Source organism: Danio aesculapii, chromosome 8 (genome assembly GCF_903798145.1).
Source record: "Danio aesculapii chromosome 8, fDanAes4.1, whole genome shotgun sequence".
Taxonomy (NCBI): Eukaryota; Metazoa; Chordata; class Actinopteri; order Cypriniformes; family Danionidae; genus Danio; species Danio aesculapii.
Genome location: NC_079442.1, coordinates 30431079 through 30447595, shown reverse-complemented (window position 1 = coordinate 30447595; position 16517 = coordinate 30431079). Strand labels below are relative to the sequence as shown.

Below are 16517 nucleotides of genomic sequence, written 5' to 3'. Positions count from 1 at the left end.
GTCCATGAGCAGCTTCAGCTGTGAGTGTTTTTAATCAGACAGTATTAGAAACAGGTGTGTGTGTGTGCAGTGCATGACTGGACCCTGTAGTCCATATCATAACACAGTAAGTCTCATTTACGTGAAATGCTCAAAAAATTGATGATACTTATTTGATCCCACTGACCTGGAAAAAGCTAAAATAAAATTGTTGTTATGTAATCATAAAATAGTTGTTAATTTAAATTGTTAGTTTAAATTTTGTCCTGGAAAGATGCAAATATCTATCGACACTACCTGGCAAAAGTCCTGTAATCATTCGCAGTTGTAAGAGCAATAAATAAAAACTTGACTTCTAGTTGATCATTTAGAAAAGTGGCAGAAGGTAGATTTTTCTGATGAATCATCTGTTAAACTGCACCCAAATCATCACAAATACTGCAGAAAACCTATCGGAACCAGCATGGACCCAAGATGCTCATAGATATGTGTCAAGTTTGGTGAAGGAAAAATCCTGGTTTGGGGTTACATTCAGTATGGGGCCATGCTAGAGATCTGCAGAGTTGCAGATCTGCAACATCAACAGCCTGAGGTATCAAGACATTTGTGCTGCCCATTACATTACAAACCACAGGAGAGGGCAAATTCTTCAGCAGGATAGCGCCCCTCATACTTCAGCATCCACATCAAAAGTCCTCCAAGCTCATGGGAGTCAAACACAATATTAATTCTTTTTCAACTGCACCATGACTTTATATTCTATACTGTACATAATTTCTGTTAAGTGACGAGACTTTTGTCTAAGCAAAGACAGACCTTACTGTCGTAATTAAATAATTAAAAATCAAGGCATGATCATATTTTATTTTGGTAAAATAAGTGTAATGTACAGGACTTTGTCTTTCATATAAGCCACTTCTGATACCAAATAGTCAACTAGAAGTCAAGTTATTATTTTTTGTTTCTAAAACTTGGATAGGCGACAAGACGTCTGTCAGGTAGGGTATGTTTAAAAGAAACAAATACATTTATTCCACAAGTATGCGATGAATTGACTAAAATATCTTTATATCATATAAAAAAGTTTCTTAATTTCCAAAAAATGTAGGTTTTGTGTTATTGATTGTGCTGCAATATAAATCCATGATTTCTCTGCTTTCTCTCTCTCTCTCTCTCTCTCTCTCTCTCTCTCTCTCTCTCTCTCTCTCTCTGTGTGTGTGTGTGTGTGTATGTTTGCAGGCCTGCAGATTGTGTTAAACTCCATCATGAAGGCGATGGTTCCCCTGTTGCACATCTCTCTGCTTGTCCTCTTCGTTATCATCATCTATGCCATCATTGGACTGGAGCTCTTCATAGGACGTATGCATCGCACCTGCTTTTTTAAAGGCACAGGTAACCGCACACGCTCACATAAAAGATAAATGTGTGACTTCTGTCAATCTCTGTCATCCTCCATCTGTGTCTCTCTTCTGTTTCTCAGATAATTATGCGGACGATGATCCTCTGCCCTGTGCGTTTGCGGGTCATGGTCGCCAGTGTTATGTCAATGGCTCTGAGTGCAGGGGAAAGTGGGACGGGCCGAACGGCGGCATCACGAACTTTGACAACTTCTTCTTTGCCATGTTAACAGTATTCCAGTGCATCACAATGGAGGGCTGGACAGACGTCTTGTACTGGGTAACCTACTTCATGCAGTAATTTCATAGAGTGCAACTGTGAAAACCCGGTCCTTGGTTAGTCATAAAATGCAAGTCAACAGTGATCAGCATTTTAGGAGTCAAAAACAAACATATACAGTCAATATAAAATGAATATGTGGGTGAATTGATGTTATATATACAGTATATGTTTTTTTTACTGTAAGTGTGCTTGTAGCCATTGACTAGAACCCTGATTTCAGCTTAAAATAGTTTTCTTCTACAAAACAGAATCTATAGTTGAGTGAATTGTGTATAACACTGATGCAGTTATGTTTGTATTTGTGTTCGTTTGTGCAGATGAATGATGCAATTGGCTTTGAGCTACCATGGGTTTACTTTGTCAGTCTGGTCATCTTTGGATCCTTCTTCGTTCTCAATCTTGTGTTGGGTGTGTTGAGCGGGTGAGTTCAAATGAGCATGTTTCATATGTAAGTTCGTATTAGGGCTGCACAGGGTTGTCACTATACTGAAATTCGATACCAATCGGTACTGAAATTTTAAAAAACGTCCATTTACTGTGAACATTTAAGCGCTGTGGAGCACATTCTTGAAGACTGCTGATTTGCCGTTGTGTTCACATGCTCAACAGAAAAGACTGTGATTGGCCGTGAAGGTCATCCGTTCACCGAACTCACCACTGTTTCCTGTGTGTAACCACAAATACAGGGACACTGGATCATTTTAAAGCCGTGATTCATCAGCAGATCGCTCGTATGTCAGCTTGTAGACATACCAGCTGTTCAACGTGACTTTGAAACTCTCCAGTGTAACTTTATCTGTGGTTACACTTAGTAAACAGCCTTTACCTTCACAACCAATAACAGTTTTTTCTGTTGAGCACGTGACCGGTAACCGGCAGATTTGTAATTCATGTGATCGTGAGTGTTTACCAGCGATCTCTGGTTGTTAGATCGCTGGTGATCGTGACACATATAATACACAATATCAGATTTTTCCAATATCGTACAGCTCTAATTTATATGCGAATGTTTGTGGGAGTTATTTATACCGTACAGTATATTATATTTCCATTAATGACTTGATGAATTGTTGAATGAATTGAACTGTCCCTACCACTATATGAAATATTTAAAACAGCTTTTATTATATTCAGCATATAAATTCATCATTTTTTGTAAAATCAAAGCCACATTTTTGGCGTTGGTGTTGCTACAGAACTGTCAAGCTCCACTGTTTAATCTAAAGGATTTTGCCAATATATTGTATTTTATGATATTAGGAGTAAAGTACAACCAGGATTCTCTTGTACTTAAAATAAAAATGTACAGTTGACATGGAGTAGCATTAAACAGCTGTGGTCAGTAAGTTTTGTGGTCTTTTATCAGAGGCTGGATTTATTTGAACCAAAATATAGTAAAATGTTTTCTGTTTAATATATTTAAAACTTTGTTACATTTTGTAGCTGCCATCTTGTCTTATCACATTCAGTCAGAGATTATCTAAAGCATTCCAAATTTTCAATTAAAAACTGAAATTTGAGAAAAAAATATAGTTTGTTTCACTGGATATTATCATGAATCATTTGACAATTTAATTATGAAACAATTGTCATTTATTATTTGTCTTTTCAATCTCTTTTCAAAGTTGTTTGGAGCTGAAATTTGAACCTTGCTTCTGTGAATCGCAAACCCCACCTACTTTATTTTGATTGGTCCTCTGAGTAAATTGGACATTGAAAAGATCAATTAAACATCTAAGGCAGAGCAGCCTAAAACTGTAACTTTTAATTCTTTTTGTGATCATAACAACAGAGTACAGTGTAATGGAGTATCATTAAAATATTGGGGCCAGACAATTTGGTCATTTTTAATTAGGGACGTATTATGCTGATTCTGATCCTATCCAAATTAATATTCTGAAGCTAACCCTTTGTTCTTTCATAACATCGTAACCTGTGCATGTCTGTGAGGTTTTTTAACAGAAGACTGCCAGACATGAGTAGATATTAGATAGTTTTTAATATTTTTATACTCGCCTGACTGGATGTTGAGAGCAGCAGGTTTACAGAGTCTGATTTCCTAGACTTGAAAAAAGCAGACAGAATTCCCAAAAGATTTCTCTTTGTGTTGCTTTAGGCCTCTGTTAAACAGAGTGTGAAAGTGCGGAGTGTGTGTTTGTGCGCACGTGCGTTTGCTTTGCTCGTCTGACAGGCCGTGCTTGTGTGTAGAGAATTCTCCAAGGAGAGAGAGAAGGCGAAGGCGCGTGGAGATTTCCAGAAGCTCAGAGAGAAGCAGCAGATGGAGGAGGATCTGTGTGGATACATGGACTGGATCACTCAGGCTGAGGATATCGATGAGTTTGATGAGGATGGAAACAGACGTGAGAGATTTCTCCTCTATTCAACTGACACTTTGATGCTAGTTGTTCATTGTGGAAACCTGTTTGACATACAAATTCAAAGTCAATGGAACATGCACGTTTTATTGTTTGATTGATTTATTTATTTTTTACTAAAGAAAGTTAAGTAATACCTTTTTTACACTTTTGAATTAATAAAAAAATGTATAAAAGTTTTAAACATCATATTACAAAAACTAAGGCCTAAAAATTAAGAATATTATTACATAATATTTAGTGGTTAAATACATTTTTAACCACTATAAATGTTATTTTTTTTCTAACTATTTAAAACTATGGTTTTCATGAAATATAATGTGAATAATCCCATGGTCTTTTGAGGCCATTATGAATATTGTAGTTAAAACTACAATTTAATTAAATTTGTTTAAGTAAATTGACATCCTAACTCTGATGAAAGGTATACATTTATTCCCACAGAATAAACCATGTGTTCTATAAAAAAGCTTAAATAAAGTAAACATGACTATTAAAATTCATAAGTCAACAAACAGAAATATGCTTAAATAAATGACAACATTTCTTAAAAATTAAATTGATTATAATTGCTGTTTATTAAAGGGGTGGTCCACAGTGTATAGGCTTAGTTGTGTTTATGGGGTGCAAAGCAATGTGTGTTCATGCTTCATTTGTAAAAAAAAAAAAATCACATTATTTTTATATATATTTTATATTATTTTTCATATATCTTACTTTGATTATATACCGCTACTCAGCTAACATGAAAACGACTGTCCTATTTCCTATTCCTCTGAAAGGCCCGCCCTCAAGAGGCTCTGATTGTCAGCTAACATAATGTACTATGATCACAATGTACTATGACGTTGTGTAAATACTGTCAGTGAGTTTAGCTGTTAGCCATATCAGTTAGATTTTGAATCAGTCAGAAAATGAAGAGGATTCAGCTGAACCTCACGCCTGCTCTCTAAAATAAAATCTGACAAGTGTCTTTCACATATATTTGGAATAACTAAACTGAACTACACTGTTCCAATTTACTATGACCTTTTATGTGAAGCTGCTTTAACACAATCTACTTTGTATAAGCGCTATACAAATAAAGGTGAATTGAATTGAATTGAATTGAATTGAATTGAATTGAATTGAATTGAATAAGCATGTGTAAGTAGTATGAAACATTCACATATCCTTTGCGAGTTTGTTATTTGAGATTTTGAATACAGGAAAAGCGGCCGCATAGAGAGACACTGAAAGCGTCCGCATAAAGAGACACTGCACACGCTGCTGAAGTTTGTGGCTGTTTACAGGGGTTTGACTTATAAACATGAATTTGTAGCTAAATTGTTAACAGTGCCAAACAACAATTGAACAAATAAACAAATACAAATACTTACAGGTTGTGGCTCACAATCCACAGCTTCTTCTATCACGGTTGGAGCAGCGCCTTTTTTGAGGAGTTTTTAACCGAATCCAGCACTGAACTGGGAGAGATTCTGGAAGCTGTCCTTCGTCAAATGCTAGCTATATGTTTTTTATAATTCTCTGGAACATAATTAAAATTAAACTGTAAGCACTTCTCTCTTTGTGTCATGTCCGTTGGAAGCTCAAATACAGAAACAGAACAAGCTCTGTGGAAATAACAGAGTTTGGACAGCATTTTAGCTTTCTCTTCTATAACATTACAGTGCCTCTGGCCCGCCCATTCACTGCACAGGGTGAATACGCGTAACCTGAAGGGTTTCTGATCTTATTAGCCCTGATGTATTTTTTGTAGTCCCCAAACTTCGTTCACTGTAAGCTTTGCTAAACTAACTCTGTAAAAGCCAATGTCTCCTTTTGCGTTAAACTTTGAGCGTAACACATTCAGAGATGTTGTTTATGTTCGCACAGCTACATTACACATCAACTACAGTTTTAACTATGATATCGTAGTGGACCACCCCGTTAAAGCTGAACGGTGTTGCATTGTGCAGGAATGATGCAAAACACATCACACAATATCAATATTATGTGAATGTATTAATATGTTTGTGATTTAAATTAAATGCTGAGTTTCAACTAGAACTAAAGAGCTCAAAGAAATAAATAAACATTTAATCTAAACACATTATTAATGTCAAATCCAGATAACCAATAATAACTGAAGTAGTCTCTTTTATTGTATATTATTCCACACATAGAGGAGCTAAATGTCCTCCTCTTTTAACATTTTTGTGTAAGATGATGAACTATAACATCTTCAATTCTCGTCCTCCAACTAACCTGCTTTTCCATTTCTTTGCTTCTCATTTCACAGCATTCAATGTCTCTGACTCTTTTTTTTCCTCCCTCTGGATCTTTGATCTCCCCTCAGGTGTGACCTTGCGTGACCTTGCTGATAAGAAGAGGGGGAAATTCGGCTGGTTCAGCCACTCGAACGAAACCCATGGTACGGCCAAACAGAACGAGCTGCATGACCCCTTCACCCCCTCCACTGCTCTATATATAGACCCCTCAACATCGTCTGGTCTAATTGTATAATTTACATCTGGGGCTAGAAATCACATCTCTCCATTGGACCCATATTAAGTGCTTTGACCCTATTTCAGAAAAATTGCTTTTCTCCAAAACTGTGTCAAACTGTGTGGCCGACATTATTCTTTCTCTCTTCTCTTCTGTCTCTGTGTATCTGTCGCTGTTTTTTTTTTTATTTTTGCTATAGCAAGCCTTCCAGCAAGTGAAACAGCTTCGGAAAACACTGAAAACATAGATGAAGAACACACAGATTGTTGTGCTGCGTGCTGGTAAATCACACACACACACAAACACACACGAACACCCAGCAACTATAATTAGAAACAACAAAATGCGCTACATTTGTCATTGTGTTGTCCTGCTGGCTTACTAATGGAAGTTGTTATCAGCCGTAATGGAGTGTCATCCCTTAATTTCTCATTATGTGCTCTTTTTCTTTATTTCTTTGTGCTCTCGCTAGTCAGTTCATTACTCTGGGCTTCTTGGGCTGGCTTTGTTTCAGTATCTGAACTGGATCTTTGTTCATGAGGCATCAGAGTGCACAGTTTAGTGTTGTGCTTGTCTTTGAGCTTATTGTCATGTTTTGTTTTGTTTTGTTCAATGTTCTTTGACCTCAGCGCTCGCATTATGAAGATCCCATGCTGGTGAGTCTTTGTGAGGAGAAACACGTTGATCATTGTGAATTTATTACATGAATATAAGTTACTTTTTTAAAATACACTTGAATATACATTTTTATTTCTTAAATCATGCACAAATCTAGCTCAATTAAATGATTTTATAATAAAGAAAATAAATACCTGTGCTTGAAAATTAGCTTTATCTCATGGAGTTTTGTCTGTAAAACATTCCTGTTGTTTTAAAGGGGACCAATTATGGAAAATTATTTTATAGGGGGTTTAAACAGAATTATATGGCAACAGTGTGTATATATAGCCAGCCTCAAATGGTAAAAATGGTTTGAAAAGAGGGCCGGAAGCACAATCACATATGAATTTTAAAAAGTGATAGTCACCAAAGCAACACAATTTGGATTGTCTAAAAGGGGCTGTCATGAAACTGGTGCATGAAACAGGCTTGAGAGGTGCAGCAAATGTTTATTGAAAATAAGGCAGGAACAAAACAAGGGGCAAAGAAACAAAAGAGCAGAAAACTAAAACTCACACAAGAGACATTCAATAACAGACAAACACTCCCTGACGACTATTTATACAGGTGGCAACAATTAGATTACAAGGGGAGGAGGCAATGGCTGTTACTCAATTCTAAGAACGCAGAGAACAGACTTGCCAAGTTACCTCGAAAGAACAAACTCAGGAGACCGCAAGAACAGCTACTGTGAGAAATGAGATGCTGCGTTCTTCCCTGGTTCTTCCTGATGGAAATGTTTGTAATGGAAAATTATTTAAACATTACAGCATTCATACAATGAATTATTGTGTTTCCTTTTTTCACAATATACAGTATATAATGCATAAAAACCTTACAAATATACTTTGCACATTACAAATAAAACTAATTTTAATAAGAATTTCAGCAAATAAACACCATATCTGTGTGTTTATGCCTTAAATAAGATTTTCATGGTAATGTTTACTTTCATCTTCTCATTTAGGGAAACTCCTGAGATAAATAAGTTAAATCTCCGAACTTAATTAATAAATCTATATGAAATGCTATGCTTCCCACCTCCTTTTTAGCCGCAATGACCTCTAGGATTTCTCGAGCAAGAATGCATGCGGGAACTTCCACGCGTTCTGTTCTTGCGGTCTTGAGTATTGGAACTGAACTTTGGCAGTTGATGATAACATTACACGAGAACAAAAGGATGCAAGAACGCTGAAGAACGCACATTGAGAAACAGCCAATGACTCATCAGGGCAACCAACAGGGTTAGCCCTTACAATTGACTAACAGGTGTGGCACAAGAGAACACAACAGCAAGGAATAATAGACACACATAACAAAACAAGGTCAGACACATACAAAGAAAGGGCTGTGACTGTAACGGGCAGTTTTAAAGAGTTATAAAACATAACTTTTTGGTATTTTAAGTTGAGATTTCACATACACTTTTTAGAGACATCAGATATGTATTTTACATTTTGTAAAAAGAGGCATAATAGGTCCCCTTTAAAGATTACAAGATTCAATAATGATAATTTTTACTTTTAAAACCCCTTCAAAAAAAAAAAACATAGTCACACATAAACACACACACAAAAAAAGATTATGTGAATATTTAAATGAAAATTTAAAGAAATCGCAATGAATAAAGAAAATACAAGTGTCTTTTTAAGTGAAACGATATATACATATTTGGTAAATTTAATTTGGTATAATTTGGTAAATAATTATATAAGTAATAAGTAATAATATTTTTTATGATACATAATATTTTTAATATCATAAAGTCTATATTATAATATAATATAGTATAATATAATATAATATAGTATAGTATAATATATAGTATAATAATAATATAGTATAGTATAATATATAGAATAATATATAATAATATAATATAATATAATATAATATAATATAATATAATATAATATAATATAATATAATATAATATAATATAATAAATAAAATATAATATAATATAATATAATATAATATAATATAATATAATATAATATAATATAATAATAATACAATATAAAATTACATTGTTGGAAAGAAATATGGATTTTATTTTTCATATGTCTGCATGCTTTGTGCATATTTTGCTTTCTTGCTTTTATTTGAATATAAAAGCCACTATAAATAATATAATAATGTAACAATATAAAATATAAATAATATAACAATGTTACATACAGTGATTTGTACATTATTGGATTGTTTCTCTGTGTGTCTGTGTTTTATTTAGTCGTGCCCTGCGTCGCTGGAACCGCTGCATCCGAAGAAACTGTCGTACGGCAGTGAAATCTGTGACATTTTATTGGCTGGTGCTGATCCTGGTCTTCCTCAACACAGCTCTCAGTGCCTCAGAGCATTACAACCAACCAGAGTGGCTCACAGACGTTCAGGGTATAAAGCTGTTACCAAACATCACTTTACTGACACAACATGTGTACTGGCCCACAGCGTCAGCCACACTTTTATTTATAGATATCTGTTAGCTGATGTGTTCTCAAGGTGTCCATCAAGAAGACAAAAACATTGATCACAGGGGATCAATGGGAAAAACAGGGATCACATCTATTTCTCTCTTTCTCTGTTTCTCACAGACATCGCCAATAAGGTTCTCCTCTCGTTGTTCACAGTGGAGATGCTGTTGAAAATGTACAGTCTGGGGTTGCAAGTGTATTTTGTGGCGTTTTTCAACCGCTTTGACTGTTTCGTCGTGTGTGGTGGGATTCTGGAAACGGTTCTAGTGGAGATGGAGATCATGCCGCCTCTCGGCATCTCAGTGTTACGCTGTGTTCGCCTGCTTCGAATCTTCAAAGTCACACGGTACTCGGTCCACTTTAAATGATTTAAATGAGGTTTCTATTGTTTACAACACTCACTCTATTTAGGAATTTTCTTTTGAAGAAAACTTTAAGCATCAAAAAGTAAATAAAGAATGTAATTTAAATGTAAAAACAATAAGAGAGATTGGACAGTTTGTACATTTAACGTAATATAGCTTTTTATTTTGAATTCATTTTAATATGCATATTGTGTAACACTTGTGCATCATTGCTATTGCCTTTACCTGGATGGTTGACCCCCAAAGTTTTATTTACTCATTATTTACTTTGCCTCAAATGCTTCCAAACCTTTATGAGTTCCTATCTTTTATAGAACACTGAAGAAGCTATTTTGAAAGAAGTAAAGAAAGCAGAATTCCTGAAAATCTTGATTTACAGTTGAAGTCAGAATTATTAACCCCCTGAATTATCAGCTCCCCTGTTTATTTTTTCCCCCACTGTCTGTTTAACGGAGAGAAGATTTTTTCAACACATTTCTAAACAGTTTTAATAACTCATTTCTAATAACTGATTTATTTTATCTTTGCTATGATGACAGTAAATAATATTACACTAGATATTTTTCTAGACACTTCTATACAGCTTAAAGTGACATTTAAAGGCTTAACTAGCTTTATTAGGGTAACTAGACAGGTTAGGTTAATTAAGCAAGTTATTGTTTAATGATGGTTTGTTTTGTAGACCATCGAAAAAAATGTAGCTTAAAGGGGCTAATCATTTTGAACCCAAAATGTTTTTTAAAAAATTAAAAGCTGCTTTTATTCTAGCCGAAATAAAACAAATAAGACTTTCTCTAGATGAACAAATATTATCAGACATACTGTGAAAATTTCCTTGCTCTGTTAAACATCAATTGGGAAATATTTAGAAAAGAAGAAAAAAATTAAAGAGGGGCTAATAATTATGACTTCAACTGTATATAGTAGGAAAAACAACTACTATGGAAATCAATGATTAGCAGTTTTCAGCATCTTTCAAAATATCTTCTGATGAAAGGAACTCATAAAGAACAAGTGAAGGGTGAGTCAATGATGACAGCATTTTTAGTTTTGGGTTAACAATCCCATTACGTAGATACACAGAATTTTTTTAGATTCACTCAGATTACAGAATATTAATTGATTTTTTTGATCCAAAATAGATATTGTCTGGATTTGTGTTTATTAGTTCAGTCAACATTAGCCAGTTTGAATGTTGATTAGGTTAGAAAATAACCCTTAATTTTGTATTTTATTATTATAAGTATATAAGTATTTTTGCGGTAACACTTTACAATGCAGTGACACTTTGTCTATTAAATAATGCTTTACTTATTCACAGATAATCATGAGTTAATATATAACTCACGAAGAACAGCCGTTTATCAACAATGATGGCATCAGCAACAAATAATGAACTGTTAATAGTTAAATGTGTAGTAATTCCTTATTAACTAATAGTGCAAATAAATATATAAAATAATTAATAGTGTAAATTTATGTTTCGATGGTCTTTTCAGTCACCATAATGCGTGAAGACTTGCATTCTTAACAATAACAGAATATAACAGAGGTCCTGTTTTAATATGAAACAATCTGGAATTAGCTATATTTTTCTTGCAAAAAAGTGTGTATGCCTTTTATAGTACATGCACTAATGGGCATAGAAAACACATTTCCTTTCTTTAAATAATTTGTACTATCTGGAAGTTCGGCTCTGTGTTTATTATGTTGTTTCTGTCATCACTTCTCCGCTCTGCTAATTCTTGCTCCACTATTCTTCTTCAGGCACTGGACAGCTCTGTCCAATCTGGTGGCCTCGTTGCTCAACTCAATGAAGTCTATTGCCTCCCTGCTGCTTCTGCTCTTCCTCTTCCTCATCATCTTCGCTCTGCTTGGCATGCAGCTGTTTGGAGGGAAGTTCAACTTTGACGAGACTCAGACCAAGAGGAGCACATTTGATTCCTTTCCTCAGGCCCTGCTCACCTGCTTTCAGGTAATAAAATACCCCGTAACAGCACAACAGTAACAGTAATGCACTGTCTAAAAGTCTCTCTCTGTATTCAGCTTCATGTCAATACTGTAATACATGTCAATACAATCTATGCAAACAGTATATGTCAAATCAACTGAATTTACCACAGGTGAACTCCAATTAAGCTGCTAAAATATCTTAAGAATGATCAGTGGAAACAGAATGTACCTGAGCTCAATTTAGAGCTTCATGGCAAAGGCTGTGAGTACTTCTGTACATGTGATTTTTTAGCTTTTTTATTTGTAATAAATTTGCAAATAATAAATCTTTTTACACGTTGTCGTTATGGGCTATTGTGTGTAGAATTTTGAGGAAATCAATTAATTTAATCCATTTTGGAATAAGGCTGTAAAATAAAAAAAATGTGGAAAAAGTGAAATGCCATGCATACTTTCTGGATGCACTGTACATACATGGGAGTTCAGGAGGTCTGGAAAATTAAAAAAAATATATTGAAGTATTAATAGTAAGTGTAAAACAATCAATAAAATTAACTATGACATTCTTAAATAAATCATCTTGTCAGGATAGAAGCTATATCAAAATCAATATATGCCAGGAAAATAAAACCACTTTGCCTTTCCAATAATATTTATTTTCATAGATAATCGTAATAAAGAAGGAGTTGTCCAACACTTATGTACCTTTTTTATGTGAACAATTGTGTACCTTCATTTCAATTGTACCATAAATGGTACAGAACAGTATCAATAGAGGTCTTTTCTGTACCATATAGGGTACAACTTTTACAAAGGTACAAAACGGCTCCTTAAGGAACACTATATGTACCACCGTGTACCTTTTTTCCGAGAGTGTAAGAACAAAACATACTATGGAGGTCAATGGCTGTTGCTTTCCAACATTCTTTAAAATGTGTTTTTTTTGTTTGTTTTGGGAACACAAAGAACATATTTTAAGGTTAGAACAAGTGGAAGATGAATAAATTAAAAACATAGGTGGAAGATTAGTGCAAAATATTTAGTTTGGAACTAGTGGAATGTGAATAATAATGAGAAAATGAAGGTTTTGCTCTAAAGTTTGCTTTTCCCTCTGCAGATCCTAACAGGTGAAGACTGGAATGTAGTGATGTATGATGGCATCATGGCATACGGTGGACCGGTTTTCCCTGGAATGATCGTCTGTCTTTACTTTGTGATTTTGTTCATCTGTGGTAACTGTATCCTTTGCCTTTGAAACCAGCTCGCTTACTAATTTGGTGACCATTAGTTATGTTTATGTTGTATCATCAATGAAGCATCAGCAGTTAAACAGTTGAAGTCAGAATTATTAGCCCCCTGAATTATTATCCCCCTGTTTATTTTTTTCCTCAATTTCTGTTTAACGGAGAGAAGATTTTTTTAGCACATTTCTAAACATAATAGTTTTAATAACTCATCTCTAATACCTGATTTATTTTATCTTTGCCATGATGATAGTAAATATTATTTGACTAGATATTTTTAAGACACTTCTATACAACTTAAAGTGACATTTAAAGGCTTAACTTGGTTAATTAGGTTAACCAGGCAGGTTAGTGTAATTAGGCAAGCTATTGTAAAATGATGGTTTGCTCTGTAGACTATCGGAAAAAATAAATAGCTTATAGGGGCTAATAATTTTGACCTTAAAATTGTTTTTAAAAAATTAAAAACTGCTTTTATTCTAGCTGAAATAAAACAAATAAGACTTTCTCCTTCAGAAGAACAAATATTATCAGACATACTGTGAAAATTTCCTTGCTCTGTTAACATAATTTGGGAAATATTTAGAAAAGAAGAAATAATCAAAGGGGGCTAATAATTCTGACTTCAACTGTATTTACTGTACATTTATGGATTTTGGTATGGATTCTTTTTAAGCATCAAAAAAGAAAGGTGTAATACAGCTTAAAATTTCTTTACATTTAAATTAACATGCTCAAATCCTTTTTGGGGAGAGGAGTTTTGTTTGTTGGTTCTTAACCTGTTTTTGATCAGATATTCTGCTGAACGTCTTCTTGGCCATTGCTGTTGACAACTTAGCAGGAGGAGATGGAGACAACAAGAAGAATGAGTGGGTTTTTAAATATGAAAATATCAAATAATATGCTAAATAAAACAAGCTTATATTATATTATATTATATTATATTATATTATATTATATTATATTATATTATATTATATTATATTATATTATATTATATTATATTATATTATATTATTTTTTATACAACAGTTCTGTCTGGTTCTTAAATCTGATTGGGTGATAGCCGTGCGATATTCTGTCAATAACAGCACTCGTCCAGCCTCTTAACCCTTCACCCTTGTGTATTACTCTGCCCACATACAGCAACAAGCAGAGGACACTACAGTTTGACAAATATTGCTGCTGTTGGGCTACGTAATGTACTTTTGGGGCTTTTTTAATCGAGAATGTAGTTGTTTAGATTGCAACTATGCAGTTTATTAATAAGGATAGTGTCTATTTTAGACAGCGTATCGGCGGCCGTTAGCCTGTCTTTGAGCAAAGACAGTTGATGATGTTGATCCACAAGATGGCGACAGAGACCGCATAATAACCCTAAGAGAAAAATAGTGTTATTTCAAACTACAGCTGATCAAATCATTATTACACAGGTAAATTACTTTCTAAGTCGATCTCTCTCTCTTTTGTATGTTGTTGTGCTGCATTCATACAATGGTAATATTGTGTTCTCCCAATTGCAACAAATCAATACTGGGAAATCTCTGTAGACTGGTATCATGCAGTTCAGCCTAATAATCTTAAAATGTGAGCAAAATCACATGTTTTGTCATCATGCTAGAGAATCATTCAAACTAGCTCTAAAGTGACGTTGGTGAATGAGCAACGGTTTCAGCTGTTCTGATGTCAGCTGCAGATGTGAAGTAATGGCAGAAGAAAGTAGTTCCTCTTACAAATGGGTTTTGAGACTCTCTGTGTTTGATTTTCTTTTTATATACATGATCAAACTGTTGTATACACGCAATATTACACGAGTAGCAGTGTGATGTGGCTGTATATCATAAGTGGTGGGATACTAAGGCAAAGGCACTCGGCCTGCTGCCTCATACCAACGCACGCCTTCCACCAGTGCCGATATACAGCCACATCGCACTGCTACTCGTGTGATATTGCTCATATATTATATTATATTATATTATATTATATTATATTATATTATATTATATTATATTATATTATATTATATTGTATTATATTATATTATATTATATTATATTATATTATATTATATTATATTATATTATATTATATTATATTATATGTGTTTATAGTAAGTGTCATGAAAGAGTTCAACATTTTAAAAGCATCTCAGCAAAGCAAAAACGATTCAAACTAAATTCAAAAACATTTTGGGTTTATTTTTTCAACATTTTGCTGAAATTCTTATTCTATTATTCCGCTGAAATTGGCTATTCTAATATTTTATGTTAAATTACAAAAACAAAAAAAAATGTTTATAATTGTGTACTTATGCTTACTTTATATCAACATACAAAGATTATGACCTGCGTTCTGTTGATCCTGACAGAGACAAAAAAGAGGGTGAAGCAGAACCAGCAGAAGGAGAGAATGGAGAGGTGAAGGTATGCAAATCAAACTCTTTTGTTGTCCCTGTTGTTGAATAATATATCAGTCACATTGAGATGGTGTGTTTCAACAGGTGGAAGTGGATGAAGAGTACGAGGAGGAAGAGGAGCCTGAGGAGGGAGATGATGAAGGTAAAGTCCGCAGAAGTTTGATGCCATATTATGAAGGCTGATTATTTATGGTGATTCAGCAGACATTTGCGACCATAATTAGTCATGTCATGGCACACATTCATTGCACTAACAGTCCCTCTGGAGTGTCCCGAGGTTTAGTGTTGTCAACTCAAGGGTACAGTGCTGATAGAGCTAGATTGTGATCTCATTAACTCTGTCTATCCCTCTGTATTTCTTTCTGTCTGTCTCTCCTCTGGAAGAAGGGAGAACTCAGCTCAATGTTGCTGACTTCGCGCCTCCTAAAGAGAAGATTCTTCCTATCCCAGAGGGCAGTGCGTTCTTCTGCCTCAGCAATACCAACCCGTGAGTGTGCACTTTAAAGCACACGCTATACACACACTTGTCCATTTGTAGAGAGAGTTTACCCTCAAAATTAAATTCAGTCATCATTTATTCATGTTATTCCAAACCTGAATGTCTTTCCTCTGTGGAGAAGACCATAAATTGAAAATTAATAGTCATCAAATTTGTTTGGTTAGGAGCGTCATGAAAACAGTCATTCCGGTTTGGAAGAACTTGGTTGACTGAATAATGAGAGGAATTGGCTTTTTTTATTAATTCTTTATTAATATGTACACTGTAAAAAGTGCTGGGCTCCACACAATTCCTTCATGTTGTCCCAACATAAATCGATTAAGTTAACTTAATTGTTTTTGCAAATTTAAGTGGATTGAACATAAACAATTGAGTTGTCCCCCAA

General features: G+C 34.3%; 1 protein-coding gene across 1 annotated transcript in view; it reads left to right on the top strand.

Moving 5' to 3' along the window:
- Positions 1–16517, top strand: part of cacna1fb (calcium channel, voltage-dependent, L type, alpha 1F subunit) — a 62681-nt gene that overhangs the window by 20584 nt on the left and 25580 nt on the right. The window contains 15 exon segments of the mRNA XM_056463689.1: positions 1219–1371; positions 1460–1656; positions 1977–2080; positions 3868–4019; positions 6373–6447; positions 6721–6802; positions 7151–7177; positions 9415–9575; positions 9776–10001; positions 11788–11995; positions 13091–13211; positions 14011–14086; positions 15586–15640; positions 15718–15775; positions 16018–16120. Coding sequence (XP_056319664.1) covers positions 1219–1371; positions 1460–1656; positions 1977–2080; positions 3868–4019; positions 6373–6447; positions 6721–6802; positions 7151–7177; positions 9415–9575; positions 9776–10001; positions 11788–11995; positions 13091–13211; positions 14011–14086; positions 15586–15640; positions 15718–15775; positions 16018–16120 — 1798 coding nt within the window.